The sequence below is a fragment of the Equus przewalskii genome, chromosome 19 (genome assembly GCF_037783145.1).
Source record: "Equus przewalskii isolate Varuska chromosome 19, EquPr2, whole genome shotgun sequence".
Taxonomy (NCBI): Eukaryota; Metazoa; Chordata; class Mammalia; order Perissodactyla; family Equidae; genus Equus; species Equus przewalskii.
The window spans coordinates 25,657,045-25,684,586 of record NC_091849.1 but is presented as its reverse complement, the minus strand read 5'-3'; the positions used below and the strand labels follow the sequence as shown (position 1 = coordinate 25,684,586).

The 27,542-nt window shown below is 39.0% G+C and overlaps 1 protein-coding gene across 2 annotated transcripts; it reads left to right on the top strand.

Annotated features, from left to right (window-relative positions):
• The first annotated feature begins 353 nt into the window (after positions 1-353).
• ZNF322 (zinc finger protein 322) lies at positions 354-24,958 on the top strand. 2 transcript variants are annotated; one of them, XM_070585232.1, is made up of 4 exons: positions 3,498-3,564; positions 4,081-4,161; positions 4,291-4,377; positions 20,625-24,958. In XM_070585232.1, exon 4 carries the CDS (start codon positions 20,807-20,809, stop codon positions 22,013-22,015), a length of 1,209 nt encoding a protein of 402 aa, XP_070441333.1. In that variant the 5' UTR covers positions 3,498-3,564; positions 4,081-4,161; positions 4,291-4,377; positions 20,625-20,806; the 3' UTR covers positions 22,016-24,958. The 2 variants fall into 2 exon arrangements, with proteins under 2 accessions (XP_008541644.1, XP_070441333.1); XM_008543422.2 differs by lacking the exons at positions 3,498-3,564; positions 4,081-4,161 and adding an exon at positions 354-3,466.
• The last annotated feature ends 2,584 nt before the right edge of the window (positions 24,959-27,542 follow it).

The following is a 27,542-nucleotide window of genomic DNA, read 5'->3' as shown; positions in this document are numbered from 1 at the left end:
ACAACTGATTGGTGTTAGCTGCCATGGATAAAAGGGAGACTAGTAATTTGCCTCATAGATTTGCCACCTCTGACCTAGGCACATATCTATTTCATTTTCGATTATGATTTATAAAGGGTAGGAACTAACCGTTCTTAGTTTTCCATTTCCAGTGCCCAACTACATCATAGGGTAGAATGCAAATTGCATGAATTTTAAAGATAAAATGAGACCCCCAAATTAATTTTACACCTGTGGTAAGCCAGTCTAAGGCACTTGTTCATCCTCCTCTTGCTTGGGTGTACTTCAGTGGGAAAATCTGAGATGCCCTGGCAAATCAGGAGGTGAAGAACAGCAATGCTACCGGATTGGAATTGTTGAAGCACTTGTTTTTTTAAAAATATGTTATTTGTTATTATCTTTGGATTGGATCAGACAGATTTTTCTCTTTTTTGTGAGAATATGACTTCTCTGAATCAAGGTTCTGGTGAATGACTAATAGAACAGATTGGAGGGATGATAAATATGGTACCTAAGGCTAGTTGGATTACTCCCTCCATATTTTAAAAGTAACGGTTTCTGAACAAGACCAAAACAATACAGATATATTTACCTTCCTCTGATCTGAGATTCCTCTCTCGTTCGAGACTAATTCTTCTCCAGTATTGCACACCCCAGCCTCTCCTATCTCGAGTGGCCTCCCTATATCAAATACTCCTTTCCTGAATCCTCTTCTCTATTGACTTTTTCTTTTGGCAGCATATTCAGATGTCTCCCACCCTGAATTCCTAGGCCCTGCTTCCTGTCTGAGTCCTGTGTTCTCTGCTTGTTCATCTTTATAGCCAAGTTTCTGAAAACAATAGATGATACTGCCTGTGCCCCTTCTTCCCTTTATACCACCCTACATAGAGGCTGCTCCCACTAAAGATGAAAATCTTGATTCTTAAACTCCACAGCTCGTCTTCAGAGAGGCAGTAGAGTATGGTGGTAACAAGTATAGATCAAGCTGGACTGCCAGGGTTTAAATCCCCATTCTGCCTCTTATCAGTTTTATGATCTTGCCCAAATTATTCGACCTCCTTTTCCTCATCTTTAACACGGCTTTTTTTTTTGAGGATTAAAGCACACAGGGTTGTTGGATGGTTAAGTGAGTTAATACATATAAAGTGCTTATAACAGTGCCTAGAACACAGTAATTATCATGTTAACATTATCTGATATTCCTTGGTGCTTATCTCATCTTATCTCTAATATTCCACATTGCTGTCAAAAACCTTCTAATTGAAAGTCTCCTCCCTTGATTACTGTGATTCATTTTTATTTGTTTTCCTCATCATTTACTGGCTGCTCCTTCTTATTCTTTATCCTTGTCTCCAGCCTTCCAATTTTGCTTTTCTCTTTACTTAAAACTAAAATAAAATCATCTTTCTAAAGATATTAAATTTGGAGATAATTGAGCTATTCCATGAATGGCTTCCCATTTCCCAAAGGATAAAGTCCATTAATTGAAATCACTTTCAAATATCTCTGACTTTTCCCATCTTTCATTCCTGTCCCATCTTCAATTCTTTGCTTTTATTCCTTCAAGACTCATCTCATGCCCCACCTCCTAATGGGAGTAATTTCTGATCCCTTCTCAAAGTCTTAACTAAGTGCTCCTTCTCTATCCTTCCAGACTACCTTATGTAACTTTACCTCTATCACACCACTTATGACACCTGCTGTCTCCATGCTAGCTGTGAGCCATTAGAGGAAAAGGACTGAGTTTTCACCAGCCTTTAATTTCCTAATACCCAGCAAAGCCTCAGGTGAATTGGAAGTGCTCAATAAGCACTCGGCAAGTGAATGAAATAATGAATAAAATGAGCACTATGCTTGGGCCAATGTCTCTTGAGAGAAAAGACTGAAAGAGTTCAATGCTTACTGGGACTTTCTTATGTGCAGTGCAAGGATCAGAACCCAGTTCACTTCATCTTTATTCCAGTATTTTTCCACAATACACTCACCACTAGTGGCCATATAAATAGTGATTGCACGCACACGCTCTGATATCAGACCATTCATATTTCAGCTTCACCAGTTACTTGGGCAAGTTATTTAATGTCTCTGGGCATCAGTTTTCTCCTAAGATAAAAATAATAACACATCTCATAGAATTCTTATTACAGGTTAATGAGATAATACACGCAAAGCGATTAGAACAGTGTCTGGAACATATCACGTACTCAAAAGTAATTAAAAATTATTTAAAATATTAAGATTCTGGATAGAACATTTTGACCTTACTTAGAAGTTTTCATTAAAAGCAAACATGAAACGAAGCTGCAGCTGCTGTGGGGAAGAACTCCAGAATTAGGAACATGATTAGTTAACCTCGAACACGTGACTTGTTAAGATCCTGATGACGCTCTCACTGCTCCCTAACCCCAGTACTTTGCTCATGGGGCAAGTCCTTGGTCACGCTGCCCAGCCTTTAGTCCTCCACATTCCTCGTACTTATTCTTCCCCTTTAACATCTGAAGGCTTTTAAAAAAAACTTTTTTTCATTGAACGATTGAGCAGGGAAAACATAAATATACCTATTTCACTCTGAAGGAAATCGCATTTCTGCTCCACCCTAAACATAGGTGATTACTCTTGGTTGATTCCAGGCCAGAGACATAATTAGAAAGGCCTGGAGAACCCCCTCCTGTCAGAGTAGTCCCATCCTTCGCTGCAGTTGTCTCCACCCACGCAACGCCACCACTACCCCCTTTTTCATCCATCTCGCTGGCCACATCTTCGGTGACTGAGCGCTTCCGCTGTGCTTTGGGATCCTCCATCTCTTCCAGATCCTTCGGGGCGTCTTCCTCAGGGTCGCTAGCATCCATCTCTGTGACGCTACTCCTGGCTCGAGTCCCCTTTCAACAGCCTCAAGGAAAGAAAAGAGAAGGAAACTGCAATACGAACTGAGCAGTTTCTTCTTAGACAAGCCGCAGTGGAGGGTTCCCTTAACCCAGCGCCCTCCGTAGCGGCCGAAAGGCCCTCTATGCCTTCGCCGGCTGCGCCCCGAAACGCCAAGGGCCCCGGAGCGCAGGCGCCCCAGGGCCCCGCCCCGTTCTAGAGACTCGGCCTCTATTGGCCCAGACGCGGGGGGGGGGGTACTGGAGCGCCCTAGTCGCTAAGCGGGGGTGGTCATGTGACTCGCGGGGGCGGGGCTGCGCCGGCCGCTTCCCAGCCAGGCTGAAAGGGCTCGCGTAGCCGGCCCTATCGGGCCTTAAAGCACCCGCTGGACGGCCTGGGCCCGACTCCCCTCGCCGAAGTGCGCAAAGGGAGCTGCTCCTGGCTCTCCTTGGCTCCCCAGGTTTGCTTTCCTTCTTTTCCCGAAGGTAGGCCCTCAGGTCCAGCGCCGTGGAGCCTGCGGCCGCCAGGAAACCCAAATCCGAGTGTCCAGAGAGTAACCGGAAGTGCCGTCCCTGGCGGAGGGGCGGCGCCGGGGGCTGCCGGGGTAAGCACGGCCGCCGGGCCTGGGAGGGGCCTGGCCTGCGGGACCGGGGACGCGGGGAGGGGCGCGGCGGGACTGGAGACCCCCGCGGCCTCAGCTTGGTAGGAGCAGCCTCTGTTCCTCGCGACCGATTGGGGTCTGAGACCCGCTGACGGCAGACTGAAAGGCGGTCAATGAAAAGTTGGAAGAAGAGGGCTTCATATCGTCGTTCCAATAGTAGTAAACACTGCCAGGCACTTTTCTAAGCGATCTAGGTCTTTCATATTGGGAAAGAAAACCCAAGGACGTTGAATGGAGTCCCCCCTGCACTTTAATGCAGAGATTAGTTACGTTGCAGTCGTATCTATGTGCAGAGGGATATGGTTTGTGTAATTATTCGATAACCATTTTGGGAAACCTCCATTATATATAACTTTTTATTGTATACGCCTATCAACTACATCTTGGGGTTTAGAGTGTTAGAAGAATGGGCTCCTTGACCTTAGAAGTTGAAATAATAACAAACAAAAAACAATTAGCAGAAGGATAAAAATTAAAACAAAGAAAACAGGACTCAGGGCTTTATTATGAAGTTAAAGTTAGTCATCACCCAGAAGGATTCTTGATATTCTGTCTAGAGCTTCTTGGGAAGGAACTGATTGCTCCAGTGGCAGGTACTTCTGGCAGGAGAAACAAAATGTAAGCAACGGTGGGAAGAGGTAAGATATGGTTGAAGGATGCTGACCAGACTGGGGAGTAAATGGGACTAATATTTAGGTGTCCAGCTCCAGAAAAGTTATAAACTTCACAAAAATTGTAAATTTCTATATTATTGGTTTTTCCTCTAGGAGAAGGAAGAATTGAATGTTATGAATATTATGGACTAGAGACCTTGTGGACCCAAAGGAAGACAGTTTTGAGTCTTTGTTGTTACGGTAAGTGGGATACCAGGCTGTTTGTTTCTGTATAAATGTGGTGGACTTTGGAGGGGGTTGGAGAGGAGCACTGGGGGAGGCCAAAGAGGAATGTCGGAAGATACCTGGAAAAAGCGAATGTTCCTTTGTTAGCTCTTCAGATAGCAGAGTGATAAAATTTGGTCCTATCCTACCCATTTAAGTGTAGCTTCTACTCCTTTCCAACATACATATTCGCAGTAGGCTTGTAGGAATTGCTTCTTGATTGATTCGCAGCCCAAAAAAGACAGTATGCCCAATGCTTATGCTGACTCTGGAGTCAGAGGGTGGAGATTTAAATCATGGCCTTGCTACTTATTAGCTGTGAGTTCTTGGGTAATTATTTAACTGCCCTAAGCGTATGGTTTTCTATCTGTAAGGTGCAAACATTGGTATTAATACGTACTTTACAGAGTTCTTGGGAAGATTAAGTGAGGCAATCCATGTAATCAATGGAAAATAAATGAGATAATCCATACCTAAGGCCTGATACAGTAAGCATTATGTATTTTTTTAGATAATGCTTTATTGACTTTGTCTGCTTGTCCCATGTGTCTTTTAACTGTAAGGATAACCTTGAGCTTTGAAGTTCTATATTCATCCTGTCTGCTTGGACTTTTATTGCCTGTCTGCTTATTCTCTGCACTCTAACCTTAGACATGGAAGACAGAACCAGATTTTTCTAGGATGAAGTAAGAGAAACCTCTTAGGGGAGGTACCCTGAAGCTAAGACTTGAAGGATTTATTTGAATCTGCCAAATGGATCAGCCAGAGCTACTAGCCTAGCCTGTTAACATTCTACTGGGGCTCTAAGGATGATGATGGCCCTTTTTGCGCTCTAGTATTTATTCCTTTATGTTTTTTATTCATTCAACAAATGTATTCTAGATGCTAGGGATATTGCAGTGAACAAAAGGCTGAATCCTGACCCTAATGTAAGTTATATTCTAGTAGGAGAGAGAAACAAATGAACGAATGTAAAATATAGACTACACAGACGACGATGAGTGCTGTAGAGAGAAATAAAGCAGGGTAAGGGGAGGCAGCTGTTTTAGATAAAATAGAAAGTGTCTCTTCTTGAGGAAGTAATTGTCAGTCAGAGACTTAAATAAAACAGCAAGCCACCTGGGGGAAGAGCATTCTAGGCAGAAGGAACTTGCAAAGGTTCTGAGGAGGCTTGTGAAGCTGAAGACAGCTGGATGTGCAACGTTATGTAGAGCAGTGAAAACTTTGGGTTTTATTCTGAGTGTAATAGGAAACAATTACAGTGTTTTGAACTAGGAAAGTGTCTTGGTGTACCTTAAGTTTTGACAGCCAGACTGTTTTCTTTTCTAGGTACTGACATCTAAAAGACTTAGATATGAATAAGAAAATGATTTCCGTATTTTAAAATTTTTTTCTTCTTGATGCCCCACAGTTTATTGGATATTTAAGGAAAATATGAATCCTTGGGCTGATAGCTTTAGGGAATACTCTGATTCATTTGCTGGGCTATGACCAAGCTCAGAATCCTTTATTTCCGTTCTTTTCTCCTTTTGATCTTAACAGTAATACATGTTTTAAAAGACAAAACTCCCATAAGCCCACTATCTTATACTAGCTATTTGTCTGTATGCCTGCATATCTTTACTTAGTTGTGATTCTGAATTCTTCCTTTTCCTCGTAATTCCCTGTAAATATTTTTCTGGTTTTTCAAGATCTTCTTATAAACCATTAACTGGCTGAGTTATGTTATTATTTATTATTTATTTAATTATTTTAAATGTATTTTGAACAAGGCTTTCCACAAGAGGCAAGTATAGAGAATGGACTCAATAAATGTTAGGGGTTTTGTGCATGCACAGTTGGAATTACGAAAGTAGTAGAACCTACTTACCATTTATGGAGCATCTGTTGAAACCCAGCGTTTGAGTAGAGTCTTTTACTAACAGTGTCGCAGTTCTCATAACAACTCCTTGAGGCATGTAATAATATCTTACCTATTTTATCAAAGGGGAAAGTGAAGCTGAAGGAAGTCAACTTCCCAAATTCTCACAGCTACAAAGGAGCAGAGTGGCAATTTGAACCAAAATCTGATTTTAGTGCTTAAACATTCAGTTTAAACTAGTGCAATATACTAACTCTCAGCTGCCATGTTCTTTAAAAAACAAAGTAAAATACCTTTTTTTTTTTTGGTGAGGAAGATTGTCACTGAGCTAACGTCTGTGCCAATCCTCCTCCACTTTGTATGTGGGACACCACCACAGCATGGCTTGATAAGTGGTGCATAGGTCTGCGCCCGGGATCTGAACCTGCAAACTCCGGGTCACCAAAGTGGAGTGTGCAGACTTAACCCCTACACCACCAAGCCAGCCCCCAAAGTAAAATACCTTTTAATTTTGAAATAATTTCAGACTTTCAAAAAAGTTGCAAATAGTACAAGATTGCCTATATACTCTTCACCTGTATTCCCTAAATGTTAGCATTGTGTTTGCTTTATGATTCTGTTTACTTGTCTCTTTATACACACACACACGTATATGTGCATTTTTTTTCTGAACCTTTTGAGAGTAAGTTATATACATAATATCTCTTCTTAAACTATGGGAGAATTAAGCCCTAAAGTCCTAAGGTGTATAGTGAATTAACGTCTCTCCCGTGCATGTACAATGCTACTAACTACATGTCATCCTTGGGAGAATTGAAAAAATAATTACTCAAATCATTTTCAGAACTCTATTTGAGAAAGCGTGTCCTAAACACCAATAGTTTATTCCTAAAAACAAGGCTGTTCTCTTACATTACTGTTACAATTATCAAACTCAAGAAATTAACATGTATATAATACTGTTATCTAATTTCCAGACTTTATTCAAATTTAGCCAATTGTTCCACTAATGTCTTTTTTAAGAAAAGCAAAAAAAAGCTTTTGTGTTGTCCAAGATCTAATCCACCATCACTCATTTCATTTACTTGTCATGTCTTCTTTATTGTCAAACATATCCTCAGACTTTGTCTTTCATGACCTTGACATTTTCTTTAAAAAAGAGTTTAGGCCACTTATTAAGTAGAATTTCCCTCAATTTGGGTTTGTCTGACGTTTCCTTATGATTAGATTCAGGGTATACATTTTTGGGAAGATAGCACAGAAGTGATGTTTTCTTCTTGTCTTTGCATCATTTTAGGAGGCAAATTAGATGTCTTGTTACTGGTGTGGTTCACTTTGATCACTTGGTTATGGTGATGTGTTCCGGGTTTCTATACTGTGAAGTTACTCTGTTCGTCTTTGTATTTCTTCAATATCTACTGGGTAGATATTTTCAGATTGTGTAAATATCCTGATTCTCACAAAACTTTTTACCCTCTAGATTTTTGCCTGAAGCAATTAATACTCTTCTTTCGATTGGACATGGTGATTTTTTAAATTCTTTCATTTCTTCTACATTTAATTGTTGGCTTTTTCAGTTAAGAAAAAACTTTCCCTTCTTCCTCTTTATTCACTTTTTTTAAAATGAGTATGGATTTCCTGGAGTCTTGTTGTGTTACTGGCTTATTACTATCATTTATTTTGATGTTCTATTTCTTCCAGATTTGTTCAGTGGTAGCCCCTTCAGCCTGGCTCCTGGGTTCGTTTGGCCTATTGTCACCACTTTGGGGGCACTTCCTTATTTTCTTGCACAACAAGATCTTCCAGCCTCATCTTGTTTGTAGTCCCTGGAATCAGCCGTTTCTCCAAGGACCCTGATTCCTTTCAGTGGAGAAGGGTGTTTGGAAACCAAGACTGAGTGCTTGGTCTGCTCATTACTATCAGGAAATCATTGTTTCTGTGACATCTCAGCAGACATTACTAGAAAAAAATAAACACACACCTTCACATGTACACCATTTCTGTTTTTTCTATATATAATTTAAAACCTTGACCTCATACTGATACTTCTAATTCCAGTTAAACAGTACTGAGTTCCGTCTGTCCTTTCCCTCTGCTATATTTGTAACTCCCTTCTCTGACAGTGAGGAATCTGGGTGCCATTACCCATACTATGTTTACTTAATTGTTCAGTCCTAGGATATACGTTAAGTAGTGTATCTTTACCACCATTAAAGTTCAGTAATTGTTCCTAGTACTTTTTATTTTTAGCTTGAGTTTGTGTAGTCCTAATAGTGTGTTAAAGAGTTATTTGAGTTATTTTTTTCCCCTTCTGAGTGGTTGTGTTATTGTTTTGAAACACAGACTCATTTGTTTTTCTTTGTATTCCATTTTAGTGTTTTCCTCCCCCATTTTGTCTGTTTAGTTAGTTAGTTTATAGAATACATGAAATATAGCAGCTCTAAAGGTAAAACTGGGGACCGGCCTGGTGGCGCAGCGGTTAAGTTTGCACTGGGGTTTGCCGGTTCGGATTCCGGGTGCAGACATGGCACACTGCTTGGCACGCCATGCTGTGGCAGGCGACCCACATATAAAGTAGAGGAAGATGGGCATGGATGTTGGCTCAGGGCCAGGCTTCCTCAGCAAAAAGAGGAGGGTTGGCAGCAGATGTTAGCTCGGGGCTAATCTTCCTCAAAAAAAAAAATGTACAAGTAAATATGTGTGTTACAAAAATGTATACTCAGAGAATTGTGACTGTCTCTGCCTCCACCCTCCGCCAATTCCATTTTCCTGTCATTTTGATCCCATTTTCACCTACCTTGTGATAATAACCAAACTCAATAGTTTCTTCTTTATCTTTTCTGAATTTCTTTTTGGCCAAATGAATAGATACATGTATAGTTTTTAGTTCTACTTCATTCTTACACAAAATGTAGGACATTTTTTTTATACCGTTGCTTTTTAAAATTTGTAATTTATCCTGGAAATCACTCCACATCAATTCATAAAGATTTTCTTTGTTCTCTTTTACAGCTGCGTAGTACTCCATCATATGTGGATATACCAACTTTCTTCAGCTGTTTTCCTATATATGAGCATTTAAGTTGTTTTAAATGTTTTCAAATTACAAACATTGCTACAGTGAATAACTTTATGCATGTGTGTCTTCATATTGTTGGAGGTGTATCTTTAGAGTCAGTTTCTAGAAATGGGATTGCTGAGTCAGATGTAAATGCATATCTGGTTTTATTAGATATTGCCAAATACCCCTCCAGAAGGCTTGTGCCAGTTTCCATTCCCTCCCTCCAGCATTGCCTACAACCTTGACAGCAAAATGTGTTGTCATACTTTTTAATGTATTTTGATTGGTGAGAAACAATATTTCATGTACATTTTTTTATGATTTCATTTTTTTAATAGATTTTTTTAGAGTACTTTTAGGTTTACAGCAAAATTGAGCAGAGAGTACAGAGAGTTGCTGTATACCCCCTACTACCCTTCCTCCAGCCTCCTTAACTTTCAACATCCTGCATCAGAGTGGTACATTTGTTACAATCAAGGAGCCTATGCTGAGACATCGTTATCATCCAAAGTCCATAAACTACTATAGGGTTCATTCTTTCTTTTTTGTATTTTTGAGGAAGATTGGCCCTGAGCTAACTACTGCCAGTCCTCCTCTTTTTGCTGAGGAAGCCTGGCCCTGAGCTAACATCATACCCATCTTCCTCTACTTTATATGTGGGACACCTACCACAGCATGGCTCGCCAAGTGGTGCCATGTCCGCACCCAGGATCCAAACCAGTGAACCCTGGGCTGCTGAAGCAGAATGTGCGAACTTAACCACTGCGCCACCGGGCCAGCCCGTTTACCTCAATTTTTAAGAGATCTTTATATAACAGGTATATTATTCCTTTGTCTCAAATATGTGTTACAAATATTTTCTCTCAGTTTGTCCATTGACTTTTGACTTTGTTGTTTTTTTTTTTTTACATGCAAAATGTTTTTATTTTTAATTAAATGATCAGTCTTGTGTCATAGGCAGGAAACCTTTCTGTACACTGTAGTTAGAGCAGAGTTCACCTGTGTTTTCTTCCAGTACGTGTATGGTTTCAGTTTGTAAATTCAGATCCCTAATCGATTTGGAGTTGATTTTGGCATTTGGTGTTGGGTATAAATCAAATTCTATCAGTTTTCATATTACTACCCTGATATTCTACATCATTTATTAAAAAGTCCGTTTTTTCCCCTGGCGATTTGAGGTGTCATCTTTAGCGTACACTAAATTTCTATATATACTTGTGTCTGTTTCTGGATTTCCCACTGTATTCCACTTGTATTTTTATGTATTCATGTACCAGAACTGCATTATTTTAATATTAGAGGTTTTATAGTATATTTTAATGTCTCATAGGGTTAGTCACCCACCCCTCAATCTTGCTTTTCGTTGTTTACAGGCTATGCTTGCGTCTTGGTTTTTCCAAGTGAACTTGAATAATAACTACAGCTCAGGCATTGTTGGATTTTCTGTATAGGGCCGGAAAGTATATATTTTAGGCTTTGGCGGTCATATGCTCTCTGTTACAGCTATTCAACTCCGACTTATATGAAAGAAACCATGGAATACATTAGTGAATAAGTGTGACCTTGTTTCAGTGAAACTTTATAATAACAATCTGCAGGCCAGAATTGGCTTGTGGGCCATAGTTTGCTGACTTCTGGTCTCGTTCCATGAAGAATCTGTTTCAATTTCGAGTACAGTAATTCATGAATCTTCTTAGGAGGAACTGACATCGTTATGATACTGAGTCATTCTGTCTAAGAACAAAAGACATCCTTCCATTTGTTCAAGTATACTTTTGGATCTTTCAGCAGTGTTTGAACTTTTTCCTTTTCTTCATTTTAAATAATTATTATTTAATTTATTTCTAAGTATCTTATATTTTTTGTTCTTGTAAAAGGAGTATCTCTATCATTGTACACTCTAATTGGTTATTTGTGTATAGAAAAAGCCTATTCATTTCTGTGTGTGAATTTCATATCCTCCTACCTTACTGAATTCCTTTATTATTTAAGTTTTAGCATTGGTTCTCTCTAGGATTTTCTAGTTATACTTTTATATATCTCCAAACAGATAATTTTACCTCTTTTCAATTATTATACCTCTAATTGATTTCTCCTTTTCAATTGCATTAGCTAATACTTCCAGGTCAGTGTTTAATAAGAGACGAGATAGTGGTAATTCTTGACTTGTTCCTGATCTTAGTGGAAATGACTCTAGTTTTTCTCACTTAGGTACTGGCTGTAGGATTAAGGAATGTATATTTTATCATGTTAAAAAGAATATCCACTAATTCCTACTTTCTTGAGTATTTTCATCAGGAATGGATGTTGATTTTTGCTGTGAGTTCTTTCAGCATCCATGGAGATCATCATATGATTTTTCTCCATAGATGCAGTATTATGTTAATGTATTTCCTAATATTGAACCAATCTTGCATTACTTGAATATTACTTTCTGATATGGTGTTGGATATTTGTTAGTAGTTTTCACATTGATACTGATATTGGGCTGTAAAGTTTTGTTTGTTTGTTTGTTTATTTATTTAATTTTTTGAGGAAGATTAGCCCTAGCTGTCACCAGTCCTCCTTTTTTTGCTGAGGAAGACTGGCCCTGAGCTAACATCCATGCCCATCTTCCTCTACTTATATGTGGGACGCCTACCACAGCATAGCTTGACAAGCAGTGCCATGTCCTCACCCGGGATCCGAACCGGTGAAGCAGAACATGCAAACGTAACCGCTGAACGCCACTGGGCTGGCCCCTATAAAATTTTTTTATACTCTCTTCATCTGGTTTAGTTATCAATGTTAAACTTTTTTCACAAAAGAATTAGTTTTTCTTCATTTTTAGTGCTCTAGGAAACATTTATGAAGCATTGAGTTTATTCGGTCTGTGTAAGTTTTTTAGAATTCATTTATGAAACAATCTAGGGCCTAGTGCTTTTTTGTGAGATAGTTCGTTATTAACTTTCTCTATTTATTTTGTGCATATTGTTGTTTTAAATCTTTCTGCCTCTAATGAGGTCGACTTTGGTAAATTGTGTTTCCCAAGGAAACAGTCTATTTCATAGGTTATCTGTGTACAAGTCTGCAGAGTGGTCTATGTGTATGTGGGCTTTTCTGTTTTGGTGTTTATTCCTTATCTTTTCTGATTTTGTAAATGTGTGCTTTCTTCCTTTTTTCTACATTAAGTTAGCCAGTAGTTTATCTGTCTCTTTAAGGTTTTCAAGATAGGTAGTATTTTGACTTATAATTAGGTTTATTGTTTTTCTCTTTAGTGCATTGATTTCCACTTTTATGTTTATTTTTTCTTATTTCTTTTGATTTACTTTTTTCTTAGCTTTTTGATCGGAATTTAGTTTGTTCATTTTTTTATTCATAAAAAAGTATTTGACTATAAATATTCCTTTGATCACTGTTTTAAATTTATTCGATAGATTTTAATATGTAATACTTTCAGTTATCAATATTTAGAAATTCTGTTAATTTTTCGTTTCCCCATTCACTGAAAAGTTGTTTGAACTGTTTATTTTTTCCCCATGTGGGAGGGGTGTTTGTTAATTTGATATTTTTATAAATTTCTAGTCTTACTGCAGAGTTTTGCTTACGTCGCTTTATGGAATTTAGTGATGCTTTCTTTATGACCTAATATATGACAGATTTTTGTGCCTGATTCATGTGTGCTTGAGGAGAAAGTTTATTCCCTATTATTTAGGGTGTAAGGATCAATAGATATCCATAACATTTACTTACTAATTAGATTATTTAGGCTTTCTGCATCATTACTTAATTTTGGTCCTCATTGTAAGTCCTTTTACTGAAGGTAATATGTTGTTTTGTCATTATTAATGTTTTTATCTATATTTCTTGCTATCTATTATAATTTTTGCTTTATAAAGGTGACTGCTGTGTAATTTGGTACACAGATAATCATAGCTATTATAAGCTTTATTGTAATTATGGCTTTCAAAATTAAAAAGTGTCCTTTATCATATTTAATGCTTTTTGGCTTGAACTTTACTTTGCCTGATAACTGGAATACGAGCTCTACTTTCGTTTCCATTTGCCATTTTTCCATCCCTGTATTTTTAGCCTTTCTCAATCACTCTAAGTGCCTCTTGTGTTTAGCATGTAGTTTGGTCTCGCTTTGTGAGTCGCAGTAAAAATGTCTTTTAATAGGTGAGTAAAAATTCATTCACATTAGTTAAAATAATTGATATGTTTGATCTCAACACTCTCATATTATTTACATTATATTTGTCTTGTTTTTTTCTACATAATGTGTTTTCATTGCTCTTTCATTAAATTTTTTTAGAATGTTTGATTTTTGTTATAATGGCTAGCCTTATATTTAGATTTTTTAATGCATTTAGTCCCATTATCTTATTTAGCCTTTAATCATCTGGTTTCCCAGTTTTTAATAGTGTTCTTTAACTCCTGCCTGCCATTCACGCAATAATCAGTGAGGTTATTTTACTTTGTTCTTCCCCTCTTTCTTCTCCTCCAAATTTTTAGTTGAATTATTTCTACTTTATTGGAACATAAAATGTTTAACAAGCTTGCTAATTCAGCTGCACTTTACCACTTTTGCTATTGTGCTAATTTTTTTTTAAACTAGAAGGCGTTTTTAGGAGATTGGAGATAGATGGTACATTTTAAAAATTTTCCTTCATCTTGAAAGACCTTAAATTTCTCCTTATTCCTTTTCTCCTTCACCGTGCGGTCCAAAACGGTCCTCTGCCTTCCTTTTTAGTCTCTTTCTTCCTAAAGAATTGACTTTCCAGGACTGCCTCTTCAAGCCCTGTGTGCACACTAAGTCTCTTCCCTGTGTGCTATTCTGATCAGAAATCTTTTAAGTTTTTTTGTACTTACAGTGGGGTTTCCCTTTCCAGCAGTGAATTTTAGATTGATTTTACCAACTGCTAGCTGTCCTCCTGCCTTCACCCCACATTCCCAGGTTGCCCTTGCTCTCATTGATAACTTGCAGCTAGATTATGAGAGCTAGCTAGATAGGACTTGGTGAGGATGTGGGTTTTGTGTAGTGCATTTGTTTTTTCCCTTGTTCTTATTGCTTTTAAAGGATGTGTTGGGAGGTTTGGATTTCTGCAGCCACCATTATCTTCTCTCTAACTTTGTTTTCTTACCATTATTTCTTCTTCCAGGTATATTTTGTTCTTTCTTTTTCCATATTTAAGTCAGTTTCCTGTCCACTGAATAGTCAATTTTAAATCGTGGCATGGAAGCACATAAGTTTGCTGAAACATCCCAGTCAAATTATGTTTTATAGTTTTCCAGACTTCTGTGTTTCAGCCTGCATTGAGTTCAGGCCAAGGGATACTGAAGCAGCCAAAAAAATAGTAAACTCACTGCTAGTTAGGTTGTGCTTTAAATTTTGGTCTTCCTTGATCTGCATGCTTTTAACTTTTCAGAGTCCTCAAGTAGGTGGGCTGTCCATTCTGTCCAGATTTCATATTGTATTCAGTGGGAGAACAAGGGTGGCATGTGTTTACTCCATCTTACCTGGAACTAGAACCATGAAACCATGAACATCTTAATACTGGCAGCTGTGGACTAAGTGTCATAGAGAGCCTCAGCTGTATGTCCCATGTGTTGTCTAGATCTGAGTAGTTCCGTTTTTGCTTCTGATCCTCAGTAGCAGAAAGGTTCTTGAGGGAATGAAAGTCTCAGTCATCTGGAATAAGGCAGGTTAAAGCTGCTGAGGGAAGAAATCAAAGGACAATTCTGGGCTCTCTAACTTTTTCTGCCCATAATTGACTGCCTCCTGAATTGTTTATGACTGAAATAAAAGTCCATGTAGGCTGTTGTAAATTTTGAATAACCAAAGTTGTGATGATTGCATGCCTTCAGTGCTGATAGTAAGGTGATGGTTTTGTTATAGTCTCAAGTATACTGTGTCGTCCCTGTTGTCCTTTAGATGAGGGTGGCCTGAGTTCCTGCAGGGAAGGTGATGTCTTAGTGTTTCAGTATACCACTGAAGTTTAGTGTTAGGGGCCCTTTCCTTCAATGTTATGATCCCAAAGAAGCATAGGATACAAGGTAGATTGTTTGGATGGTTTAGATTATCATCTTTTTTCTCCAACAAATCATATAGGTTGGCTGAGGACTATGATTATTCTCTTCAGAATTGAAGTTAAGGGATTGTATAAGACAACCCATCTACTCGTTTTAAGGAGGCAAGGTTTACCCATTTTCAAGTTCTTTGAGTGAAATGATCTAGTGCTAAATCTTCTCATTTATGATTTTTTATCCTTTTCTTGTCCTGTGTTTTATAGAATGTCATCTTCCTTGAGAAATCAAATTCTTAGGACCAGGAAGTAAATGCTGTTTTTCTTCCATCTAGATTCTAGATAAGCTACAGTTTCTTCAGTCTTTTGAAATGTACCTTCTCTCTCCTAGACTGCATCTCATCAGAGTAGCTCCCATCCCTTGTGGCATTCGGTCCTTTTTCCTTTATCAGATAAGGACACAAGTAGAATTTCAATCAGGATTCATTCATGCACTCAGCAGATGTTCATTAAGCACCAACTGTGTGCCTGGCACTGCCCTGCATACTAAGCAAAGAGCAGTAAACAAAACAGACAAATATCCTCGCCATTTTCTAGCAATAGACAATAAAAAATAAGTGAATTATGTAGTATGTTTGAGGTGATAAGTGTGGTGGAAAAAAATAAAGCAGAAAAGGGGGTTAGGGAATGCTGGGGCATAGGGGCAGTTCATAGTTTTAAATAGGGTGGTGAGGAAATGCCCCCCTGAGAAAAATAGTAGAAGTATCTGAGAAAATAATCAAAGGAATTAAGAGAGAATTGTGCACATGCCTAGAAGGAGAAGGCTATAAACACAAGAAAGGAAGGGCAAAGGCCCCAAGGGGGTTGTGTCTGGATGAGGAACAGCTCAGAAGCCTTTGTGGCAGGATTGGAATATGCAGAGAAGAAGAGTAAGAGAGGACGTCAGAGAGGCAGTGGTAGAGGTTGGCAGGGCAGCTCATGTTGGCCTCTTGGGCTATTGTGAGGACCGAATGAAGAGAAAGCCATTGAAGGGAACAGAAGAAGAACATGATCTGGCTGCCGTTGTAACAGGATTTCACTGGCCACAGCATTGAGAATTAGAATGTGGGGAGGGTAGTGGTAGAAGGATGGTATATTAGTTGACTAGGGCTACCATGACAACATACCACAGACCGGGTGGCTTAAACGGCAAATTTATTTTCTCACAGTTCTCAAAGCTAGAAGTCCAAGAGCAAAGTGTCAGGTTTGGTTTCTTCTGAGCTGTCTCTCCTTGGCTTGCAGATGACTACCTTCTATCTGTGTCCTCATACGGTCATCTCTCTGTGCACATACTTTCGTAGTGTCTCTGTGTGTCATAATCTCCTCTTGTAAGGATATCAGTCAGATTGGATTAGGGCCCACTCTAAGTCTTCATTTTAACTTTGCTTTTTAAAGGCCATATCTCCAAATACAATCACATTCTGAGGTAATGGGGATTAGAGCTTCATTATATGAATTGGGGGGGGCACCCAGTTTAGCCCGTAACAGGTGGAAACCAGTCAGAAAGTTATTACAATAATTCAAATGAGAAATGAGAGTGGTTAGGACTGAGGTGGTAGCAGCAAAAGTGGTTGGATTTTGATTTTGAAAATGGAGCCAGTGAATTTGGTGATGGTTTGATTGTGGAATGTGAGAGAGAAGAGTGCAGGGTGATGCCAAGGTTTTGGCCTAAGGAAATAAAAGGATGGATTTGCCATGAACTGATAGGAGGCAGGTGATGAGTGGAATAGATCTGGAGTTCAGCTCCAGTGTAGGTCTTTTGCTGACATCCTTTGACGTAAGGCAAGAGCAGATACTAGGCTAAACGCTACTGTATGAAAAAATAGGAGTGATGTTCTTGGTGACACTTTAGGCTTTGAAGGTTGATTGTGGTAGCAACAAAGTCACAGTATACTCTGGTGCTGAATACATTGTGTATTGTTATTAGTGGTTTTCTTGATCACCGTTTCTGAAGAGGCTCATGGTTCATGGTTAGTTAAAGCTGTGTTTTCTACAGATACCTGCCATTGCAGGCAATCCCTTGGAACTCTGAGGCCCACTTACATGAATCAACAAGGTGAACTCTTGGTAAATACATAGAATAGTATTCATTCTCTACATAGGAATGAAAACATGCTGATTTTTAAGATATTTTATTGGGTAGCAAGGGTTCATTTGATGAACCCTTGTATACTTATTTCCTAGGATACCCATTATCAAATGAGCAGAGAGAAATGGTGTTGGAGTGTAAGGAGTTCTTCTATGATAGTATGAGAGTCACTTGAAAGGTGTAATTTGGACCAAAAAAATATAATTTCTAGAACAGTTCAGTAGGTCATGGTGACATGATAGAATATTTGAAATCTTGTATTTACATCATTGTATTTAACATAAAAACATGCTCTCTTATTTGTTTAGCTTACCTCCTTCCCTTTCTCAAAGTTTATTTGACTTCACTACTCTTAGCCTTGCATCACATTTTTCTCCCTTTCTGTCCCTGGTTAGTTTCAATGCTACATTTCTTGCTGATCTGTATGTCTCGACTCTAAAGAAGCTACACTACTTATTGCTCATTCAATTTTCTCCTATCCCCTACAACTAAATTTTAGAACATTTTTGAGTTGACATTTGAAACTATGGGATCTCTGTTTATATTTATAAATAACTTTTTTTTATTACAGGGACTGTCTCTGTGTCTTACACATGGAAAGTGTGCAGATTATTAAATGAAAGTGGGAAAAGTGATAAGCAAATTGAAGAAGTAGAAATTCATCCATTTTAGTGCCACGTCTTCTAGATCCTTTTGACTCATGTTTCCTCTGAGTTCAGGTGTCCATTTCCTATTCTTCTTGTATAGCTGTTTTGTTTTGAGTTCTGGTTCATTACACGTACTAGTGTGCTATATTCAGTGAGCTCCAATGCTGTTTTCATTTCATGTGAATATGTAGGCTCCAGTCCTACACATCACAGTTGATAAACTGCGGACTCTCTCCCCAGAAAAACGTACATATACCAAATAACACTTTGCAGTCAATTTCAAAGCTTTCATAGGTTATTTAGGAGGCCACAGATGCCAAATAAGAACTTCTGTTCTAGTTTTGACTGCCTACTCTGTCCCAGGCACTGTCCTAAGTGCTGGGGACACAGCACCGAATGAAATGAACAAAAATTTCCATCCTTTAGGAGTTTACCTTCTATAAAGAAAAATAAAACAGGAAAGGAGAAGAGGAGTGCTGTATGTGTGAGTGAGCTGGGATAGAAGTGTGTCGCAATTTAAAATAGGATGGTCAGACATGGCCTCACTGAGAGTATGACAATTTAGCAAAGATTTGAATGAGGTGAGGGAGGGAGCCTTGAAGATCTTCAGGAAGAGCACTTCAGCCAGGGAGAGGCAGCAACATGGTAACTAGGAGTCAGGTTTCTTGGTGGCTTGTAAGTTTCTAATAGGAGCAGTTTGCTGGAGTCATGATGGTAAGTGTTTGATTGGAGTATGTTCCAGAAACCTTGGAAGACAAGAATCGGTGACAATGAGCAGATTGATTTTTTTGAGACATTTTGCTGTAAAGAGGAACAGAGAAGTGAGATAGTAGCTCAAGGGTGAGGTGGTTGAGAGAAGTTCTCTTGTTGGTTGTGCTTTTGTTTTAGGAGAGAGGTAGCAGTTTGCTAATTAGTATGATCCAATAAAAAAGAACAAATTGATAATGCAGGAGAGAGAGGATAGAATTGCTGGAGTTATGTTCTTGTGGAGAAAGGGAGTGGAATCCAGTACACTAAGGGACAGGTTGTCCTTAGATTGAGAAGAGGCAGTTTGTCATCTGTGGTAACAAGGAAAGATGGAGTATGTGACCAGACTTGCAAGAAGTAGGTTGATGTGGTGGGAGCATGTAGAAATGGTTTTCTATGTTTTCGTTTTGAGTGTGTGTGTGTGTTTTGTTTTTTTGGCTTAAATTTCACAGGGAAATAGGAAGCAAGGTCATCAGCTTTTATTTCTTAGATGACAGAGGATTTTTAACGTGAGGACAGGGTTAAACGTGAAATGCTCATTGAAGAGTAAGTGTGAAGGATATGGAAAATGGTATTTTTGCCACTTTTGTTTCTCATGTTTCTTCTTTAGTATATTGTTGGCAGTTGATAAATGTAATGGCTTATAATTCCCTCTGTACTTCTCTCTCAAATCAGCCCAACGTTTTTTGTTAGCATTAGTCTATATTTCTGTATTTCCTGTTGGCCGTGACATCTTGAACTCATCTAGTGGTACTGCTTTAGGCAAAATAGGTTTTGAGTAGAAAGACCTCGATGTCTCTCTCCTTTCTCTCTCTCTGTTTAATCTCTTAGTCATTTGAAGATGTGGCTGTATCCTTTACCCAGGAGGAGTGGAGCATTTGGAGCCTCATCAGAGGGCCCTTTTCAGCAGTGTTATAAAGGAGAATTATATAACTGTGATCTTTCTGTGTGTAAGGACTTACTTCTTTAAGATGCTCCATCCTTAGGTATTTTAATATGTGTGCATCCCTCTAAATAGGAGAAAAACTGTTCTGGATCTCTTCACTGTACAGAGAAAAAGACTGGCATAAAATTAGGTTTGATGCCTAGGTTTTTATCTTTAGTCAGTCAGGATTTTTCTTTTTGAACAAGGTTTGTGCTCATATCAAAGCAGACTTGTAGGCTCCTTTATCATAACAACAGTGTTTATAAGAGCTAACACAGATTTCTTACCATGAGATGTATAGTGATTAACTTATTCAACTCAACCATGTGAGGTAATTTCTATTATTAATCCACTTTACAGAAGAAGAAACTAGGTAGAGAGTGGTTAAGTAACTTGCCTATCATCACACAGCTAGGATGCTAGAGTCATATGAGCCTTTCTTCTCCCTCTGTGCACTGGGAATTCGAATGATCATTAACCATTTCCTTTCGAACTCTTTTACAGAAAAGGCTGCATAGATACTCACAGTCCCTTTTGGTTTGTTTTCTTCATGAGCAGGCATACTAATTATTAGACTTGTCTTGATTACTCAGCTGAAGCAAAGGGAAGAACAACAACCCTGGTTTTGAGATGACCCAAGGTCATAAAAGAAACAGTTCTTCCTGGTACTTTCCCCATTGTTGTGCTGATGAGTTTTATGTTAGCAAAGAGGAAAACTGATTTCAGCCTCTGCAAAACCTAGAGCACTTATGGATTCTGACGCAGATTTCTGTCTTTTCTGCAGTGATTTTAATTTTGAGCATTCTTTTCTTAGTCATAGGAATATAATATTTCTCCTTTGTCTCACAGGGTTGGAAATACCAATTAAGGAATTAGTGTATATGATGCTGGAAACTTGTAGAGACCAACTGCTCATGACTGAACGGCTGGAAACAGATGTATCTTTCAAGTTCTTATCAAGAAAATGACTGTGAAGAAAATGATGGGTCAAGAAGACCAGTGGAAAACTCCCTAGGAGAGAGCCATAGAAAATGTACACTTCAGAAGAGAGATATAATCAGAGAACTCAGAAAAGGAAAATATATCATGTATGCCCTCAGAAGGGTAAAACGATTTTTATTCGTGTGCATGAGATCACTCAAATAGATGATCAGATATACCAGTGCCTTGAACGTGAGCAAAACTTGTGTGAAAACTTAGCTCTTATTATGTGTGAGAGAACCCACACTGGGGAGAAACCTTATAGATGTGATATGTGTGAGAAAACCTTCATCCAAAGCTCAGATCTTATTTCACACCAGAGGATCCACAATTATGAGAAACCTTATAAATGCAGCAAATGCGAGAAGAGCTTTTGGCACCACTTAGCCCTTTCAGGACACCAGAGAACACATGCAGGTAAAAAATTCTATACCTGTGATATTTGTGGCAAGAATTTTGGTCAGAGCTCTGATCTGCTTGTCCACCAGCGAAGCCATACGGGCGAGAAACCATATCTATGTAGTGAGTGTGATAAATGCTTCAGTCGAAGTACCAACCTCATAAGACACCGAAGAACTCACACAGGTGAGAAACCATTTAAGTGTCTGGAGTGTGAAAAAGCTTTTAGTGGGAAATCCGATCTTATTAGCCACCAGAGAACTCATACTGGTGAAAGGCCCTACAAATGTAATAAGTGTGAGAAAAGTTACCGACACCGTTCAGCCTTCATTGTTCATAAAAGAGTTCATACTGGGGAGAAGCCCTATAAGTGTGGTGCCTGTGAGAAATGCTTTGGCCAGAAATCAGACCTTATTGTGCACCAGAGAGTCCACACAGGTGAAAAGCCGTATAAATGCTTGGAATGTATGAGAAGTTTTACTCGGAGTGCCAACCTAATCAGGCACCAGGCAACTCACACTCACACTTTTAAATGCCTTGAATATGAGAAAAGTTTCAACTGTAGTTCAGACCTTATTGTGCATCAAAGAATTCACATGGAGGAGAAACCACATCAGTGGTCTACTTGTGAGAGTGGCTTCCTCCTAGGCATGGACTTTGTTGCCCAACAGAAAATGAGAACTCAAACAGAGGAACTGCATTATAAATATAGTGTATGTGATAAGAGCTTCCACCAGAGCTCAGCCCTCCTTCAACATCAGACAATCCACATTGGTGAAAAACCATATATTTGTAACATGGGTGAGAAAGGTCTTGAGCTCAGTCCTCCCCATGCATCGGAAGCCTCACAAATGTCTTGATCAGACAAGAAGTTACAATACCATAAAAAGTGCATTTGCATGTCAGAGAACTCATTGAGATGAAGAACTCTAGGCAAATCTTAGACTTTCCTCAGAGCTCAGACTTCAGTGGGGACCAGAAAATCTGCAATGGTAGGAAGTTGAGAAGTGGAGTACCCGTAGAGCTGCTCTAACAGAACACCTTATCAGTTACTCCAATGAGAAACCTTACAATGCCCTGAGTTTTGGAAAACCTTTAGTCCGAGCTCATATCTGATCACCCACAAGAGGATTCATACAGGTGGGAAACCTTGCAAATGCAGTGAGTGTCAAGAGCTTTCTAGCAATGCTCACCACTCCTCATTCTGAGAGAATTCCCATTGGAGGAACTTTTTAAATGCTCTCAGTGTCAACCTTGCTTCAGACACATGCACATCACATTGGATGCCAGAAAGCCCACAATGGGGAGAAACTCCAGCAAGTGTGAAAAAAGCTTCTAACAAAACTATGACTTTCTTACCCATCACAGAAGCCATACTGGTGAAAATTTGTTTATTTATCTTGAATGTGGCAAAAACATTAGTTGGAGAGCCTTCTTGGGTTTGTACCAGAATAACCCAATCTGAGGAAAGACCTTTCAAAGTCTCTGAATGAGAAAAGCTTCTGTCAATGATCAGCTCTTGTGGTACACCAGGGAACTCACAGAAGTGAAAAACCCCATTAATACCTTGAGTCTGAAAAGCCTTGCTAAAAACTTCTACCTTATTGGGCCCCAAAGAACCTACTTTGAAGAGAATTTTGCTCTAGTGAGAGATCTAATTGTGGACTGTGTACATATAATAGGTATGAGAAGAACTTTTCTCATAGTTAGTTGGCCCATATGGTAGAGATGACTTTTAACGGAGTCAATATATGTAAACAATTTTTTAGATACCCAGAAGCTTGTTCTGGGAGGAGCTAGAGCAGGTCAGAGTAGGCCTGATGGGTAACTCAGGTAAAGATGCTTTTCTTTTATCTGAACCACTTAATGAGTGCTTTACTTTTACTTTTTAAAATTTGGAAATACAATAAAGGAAAGGACTGCAACCTTGTAATAGAAGGTGTGGCATGTGTTACTGTTGGGGGAAAGGAGTATATTGACTTTGCCTCTTTTGATTTTTTTTTTCTTGTCTAGAATGGGGACTAGTGTGTTGATAGTAGCATGGGAACCTTTTGCTGGTAGTGAAAAGAACTAAGCAACTAAGGAGTAGTTATCCTAGATCAAAAGTTTCCCCTTTAGAGGGCCAGCCTCATAAAGAGGCAGAGTACTCAGCTTTTTACTTAAGTGTGAGCTGAGGCATACCCTCAAAAGTTTCATTTCACTAAAATATCTTCAGATAATCACTGATATTTGAAATTTCAGCTTTAGAGATTCATTTCTTTTCAACTCAGAAATGCAAATTCCAGGATAATAGTTAAGATGTTGCTAGTATTCATATTTTTATGATTTTATTTATCACGTCTCTTTCAGTGATAAGATATACTCATCAGCTCCTTGCACAGTGGTTAAGGGTAGACCGAAAGAAAGGTTTAAGCCTGAGTAGGTACAGAGTAAAACAACATGATGCATTATTAATGGAGGAGCTAGACTTTTTGATTTTGAGTATCCTGACTCCAAAGCTGGTGTTTTCACTCCATTGACCTGCTGTTATAGCAAATGAAGCCCCATAATGATGTCTATCATTTATTTCAGTTCTGCCAAGGAAAGAGGATACTTTTATTCCCAGGGAAAGGATAGCAGTCATCACAATATAAAGTATACATTTGGCTTGGAAAGTAGGTTTCTAAATACTGGAAGGGAAAAGTAGTTGGCAGATTCATCAGAGGTTTAAGGGTAAGCACTTATCTCCAGCTTAACAGGATAATTATGATTATCTTTAACATTCTCCAGAAATACTATAATTAATCCAGGGATCTATAAATGGACACTTCTGAGGTTCTTTTCTTCCCTCAGATTAAAAGACATTGCATATAAATACTTAAGATTCCTGCAGTATCTGGGATTCTAGACTGGTGAATAAATATTTTGTTGCCGGTCTGAGTCCTCTGGTTTGTCTTAGCAAATCCCTGAACTTCATAGTGCTGGCATTTGAACTCATGGAGGTAGGCAGCTGCTACCTTGCGTATGGCTCTAAGCTTTGATCCTAATGACTCATTGATGAGCTTGATAATCTTAGGGTCAGTGGATATAGCTCATAGTGATAATAAGGAATCTGATTCTAGGGTGTTTTTTCCTTCTTTCTTTTAGAAAACAGATCCTGGATGTTTATTTGATCTGATGTGTTTTAGTAATTTTCATAAATAGCTCTTATACCATGGAAAGTTAGCCCATGTGATAAAACATACAAGATGTATTTGTTTCTCTTTGGTAAAAATCATGCCTTTCACTCATGTATGTTTGACGGTTGTAATACTAAAATAGTATTGGGTGTATGGCATAGTGGTGATGAAAATTAGTCCTCATGGCTACTTATTAGTCATTAGAACTCAGAGGAGGAGACAGAGTTGGTATCATTGGCAGGGCAATGACTTGACCCTTCTTTCAACTAATCTTACTGGTAATTGTCTCTAGTCTCTAAATAAATTAAGAATGGACCATCCCTCAGAGAACTTTGGGGGTATGGAACAGGTCTGAGGGCTTTTAACAGTGGGGAAAAAGGTGTTGGTATTATTCATCTAGCATAACCTGAGGTTGGAGAGGACCACTTGGGAGCCTGTAACCAAAACTAGAAGGTAACTTCTGGGATGGATGGAGGTTCTCTTGAAACAGTGCCAACCTAAATCTACCTCAGGTAAGTAGTTGGAGTAACTTTTTCAGGATTTCAGACCAAACGAGACAACTTGTATCAGTCAATGTATTCCTATGCTTTAATGTTTTTGTTTTCCCTTAATTCTTTAAATAAACATTTGTTCTGAAAAACTCCATTTTTGTCTCCACTGTCCTAAGAGAAAGCATTTCCCATACACTTACAGTAGAATAAAGCAGATATTCAGGAATCCTTTCACAATGTATACATATATGAGATCATCACAATGTACACTTTAAATATCTTACAATTTAATTTGTCAGTTATACCTCAGTGAAGCTGAAAAAAAAAATAAAGTGGATATTCATGTGACTCTCAGCCCTGGTGGTAGCGATAGCCATTGGACCATGGCTCGAATTCTAGGAGTTTTTGATGCTAAGGCAGAGAGTGAATGGAAACCTGGAAGGAATATTGTCTCTGCTGTGGATATTGGATCGTTTTGGAGCCTCCCCACTGCAGTACACAAATAGCGTAGGGAAGAGTAATAGCTTCAACTGACCGTATTTGGGGCTAAAACTGAGTAACAACAAAACCATCTGCTCACGTGAATAACCTACATCCTCAAAATTGAGGAAAATTTTGAATTTGCAATTCCCAGTGGAATCCACATACAGCTCCAAATCTAGCTCTTCCCACCTTGTCTTATCATTTGCTGGAGTAGGGCAAGGGAGGTGGTGTAAAAATGGTGGCACCAATTTACCTTCTGCTAGGAAATCTGCCCCAGTTTAGATCCGTTTGCTCTGCCAACAGAATAGATCCCAGGGTTTTAAGCGGCTTTCATTGTGAGAATGAATGAGGGAGTTGTAATAGTTGAATGGATGAAAAGGGAAAGGGAAAATGGTAGAATTTCAAGTTTTGTTTTCTGACGTTCATATAGAGTGGTGTGGCTAGAACAAGGCCTGAAGCCTTCATGCTTTTCCCCCCACTTAGTGATGCTACATCCCAACATTTAAGTGGGCTCTGGTGGGAAATATTTCTGGGAAAAACACTAGCCGTGTCCCCTACAAGTAACGAAGAGAAGTGGTGCCCGAGTGTCTCTGGGGAAGTAGAAAGGGAAAGGTGCATCCCAGTAAACACATACGCCAGTAGTGTTTCTTGAAGTAGTTCTTTACATTACTTGTTGAGAAAAGAAACTTGCAATGCAATTGAAGCTTTCTTGTTTTCTACCCAAAACATTAGCTTGTGTCTTCACTTTACCTAAGCAGACATTTGGACTTAAAGGGATGAGGGAAGTTGAAGGCAGTTGAAGTTTGCAGAGGGAATCCTTTTTCCATCTGGCAGCGGAAACTTAAAAAGTACAGTATGTTACAGGGGTTCCACTATCAGTAGTGACTGATACATCAAATAATTGATGGTTAGAGTCTAATGAGGAAAAGAGACGACTCCCTTGGAGTAGCTCCTGTTTATCTTTTGTACCCATTTTCAAATACTCTGCAAACCTCTTCTATCCAGGACTCCTGGTCTTAATTGCCTGGTTCAGAAAGTTGTGCTAACATATCTGAAAATGAGGAGAAGCCTTTTGTATGGAATTGGAAGTGGACCTTCCTCTTTATTGAATCCAGCGCCTCTTCTCAATGAGGAGCTTCGGTTTTGCAGGTGCAAGAAGTTGGAGTTGCTTTGGGAGACGTGGGGGGCAGTTGGTTGGGGGGCAGTGGGGCCTTATGGTTTACCAATGGGCAGTTTAAACCAGACCAGTTGTTTCTGACTGGGCAGGGGACCAATAAGGGAGTTGTATGGAGCAGTTGCTGCTGCTGCAGAAACTATCTTGGCTCCTTTGCTGATGTCCCAAGCCCACACTCTCAGCCCTCATTCTCCAGCCCTCTGCAGCCCCCCAGAGGATCACCTACCAATGGAGAAACATTTCTGGCAGTCAGAGCCCTCCTGACCACTTCAAAACAAATCTCTTTGTCTATCCTACCTTTCTTCTCCCAAAGGAATGAATGTCCTCACTCCTTTAACATGCCAAGCACATTCTCCTGAACAACCTCTGGAACCTCTGTTTGTCTCTTCCATAGGTTTCTTTTGGTTCACTTCCTCCATTGGAAATGAATAAATATGTATGGAAGCCTCTTGTCTTCACATATGTATAGAAGCCCTTTCATTCTCTGTTTTTTTTTTTTTTTTTAAAGTTTAGGTTGCCCTTAATATGCCAGTTTTTCTTTTTCCCCCTTCCAGAATTCACCAGCTTAAAATCTATACTGCTTCAATTTCTGTGTTCATTTCCTATCATGCTACAATCTGGCTTCTCTCAATTTTCTATGTAGCTGCTCTCTCAAAAATCACCTGTGACCTTTGAACCAAGTGGAAGACGTGCTCTCCAGCATGGCACTTCAGTTGCCTGCCCCTACCCTTTTTATTTTGTCCTTAGCAATACAACTGAGTACTAATTTTTACCCTGTTTCCCTGACATTTGTTGTCAACTCCTCTGTTGGCTCCTTTTTTCCCTATCTCATAAAGTGTAAGCTCTGATCACCTGCTTTCTCATCCTCAGAAAATTCCTTTATGTGTATTGTATATCTTCTAATCAAATCTAAACAATCTCCAAACTCTCACTCCCTGAAGTGCCAGTTTTAATTTTCAGTTTAATTAAATAATTGAAAATTATTCAATTTTTAATAATCCTCATGAGTCATTTCTTTTAAAAGCTCAAACCACGTAAAATCCAACTCATTTGCATTTTCTCTGGCCCCTTCTATGTTCCA

What these genes read in the sequence shown, in the direction of transcription:
- ZNF322 (XM_008543422.2), top strand. Translation starts at nt 20,807, where the DNA reads ATGTACACTTCAGAAGAGAGATATAATCAGAGAACTCAGAAAAGGAAA.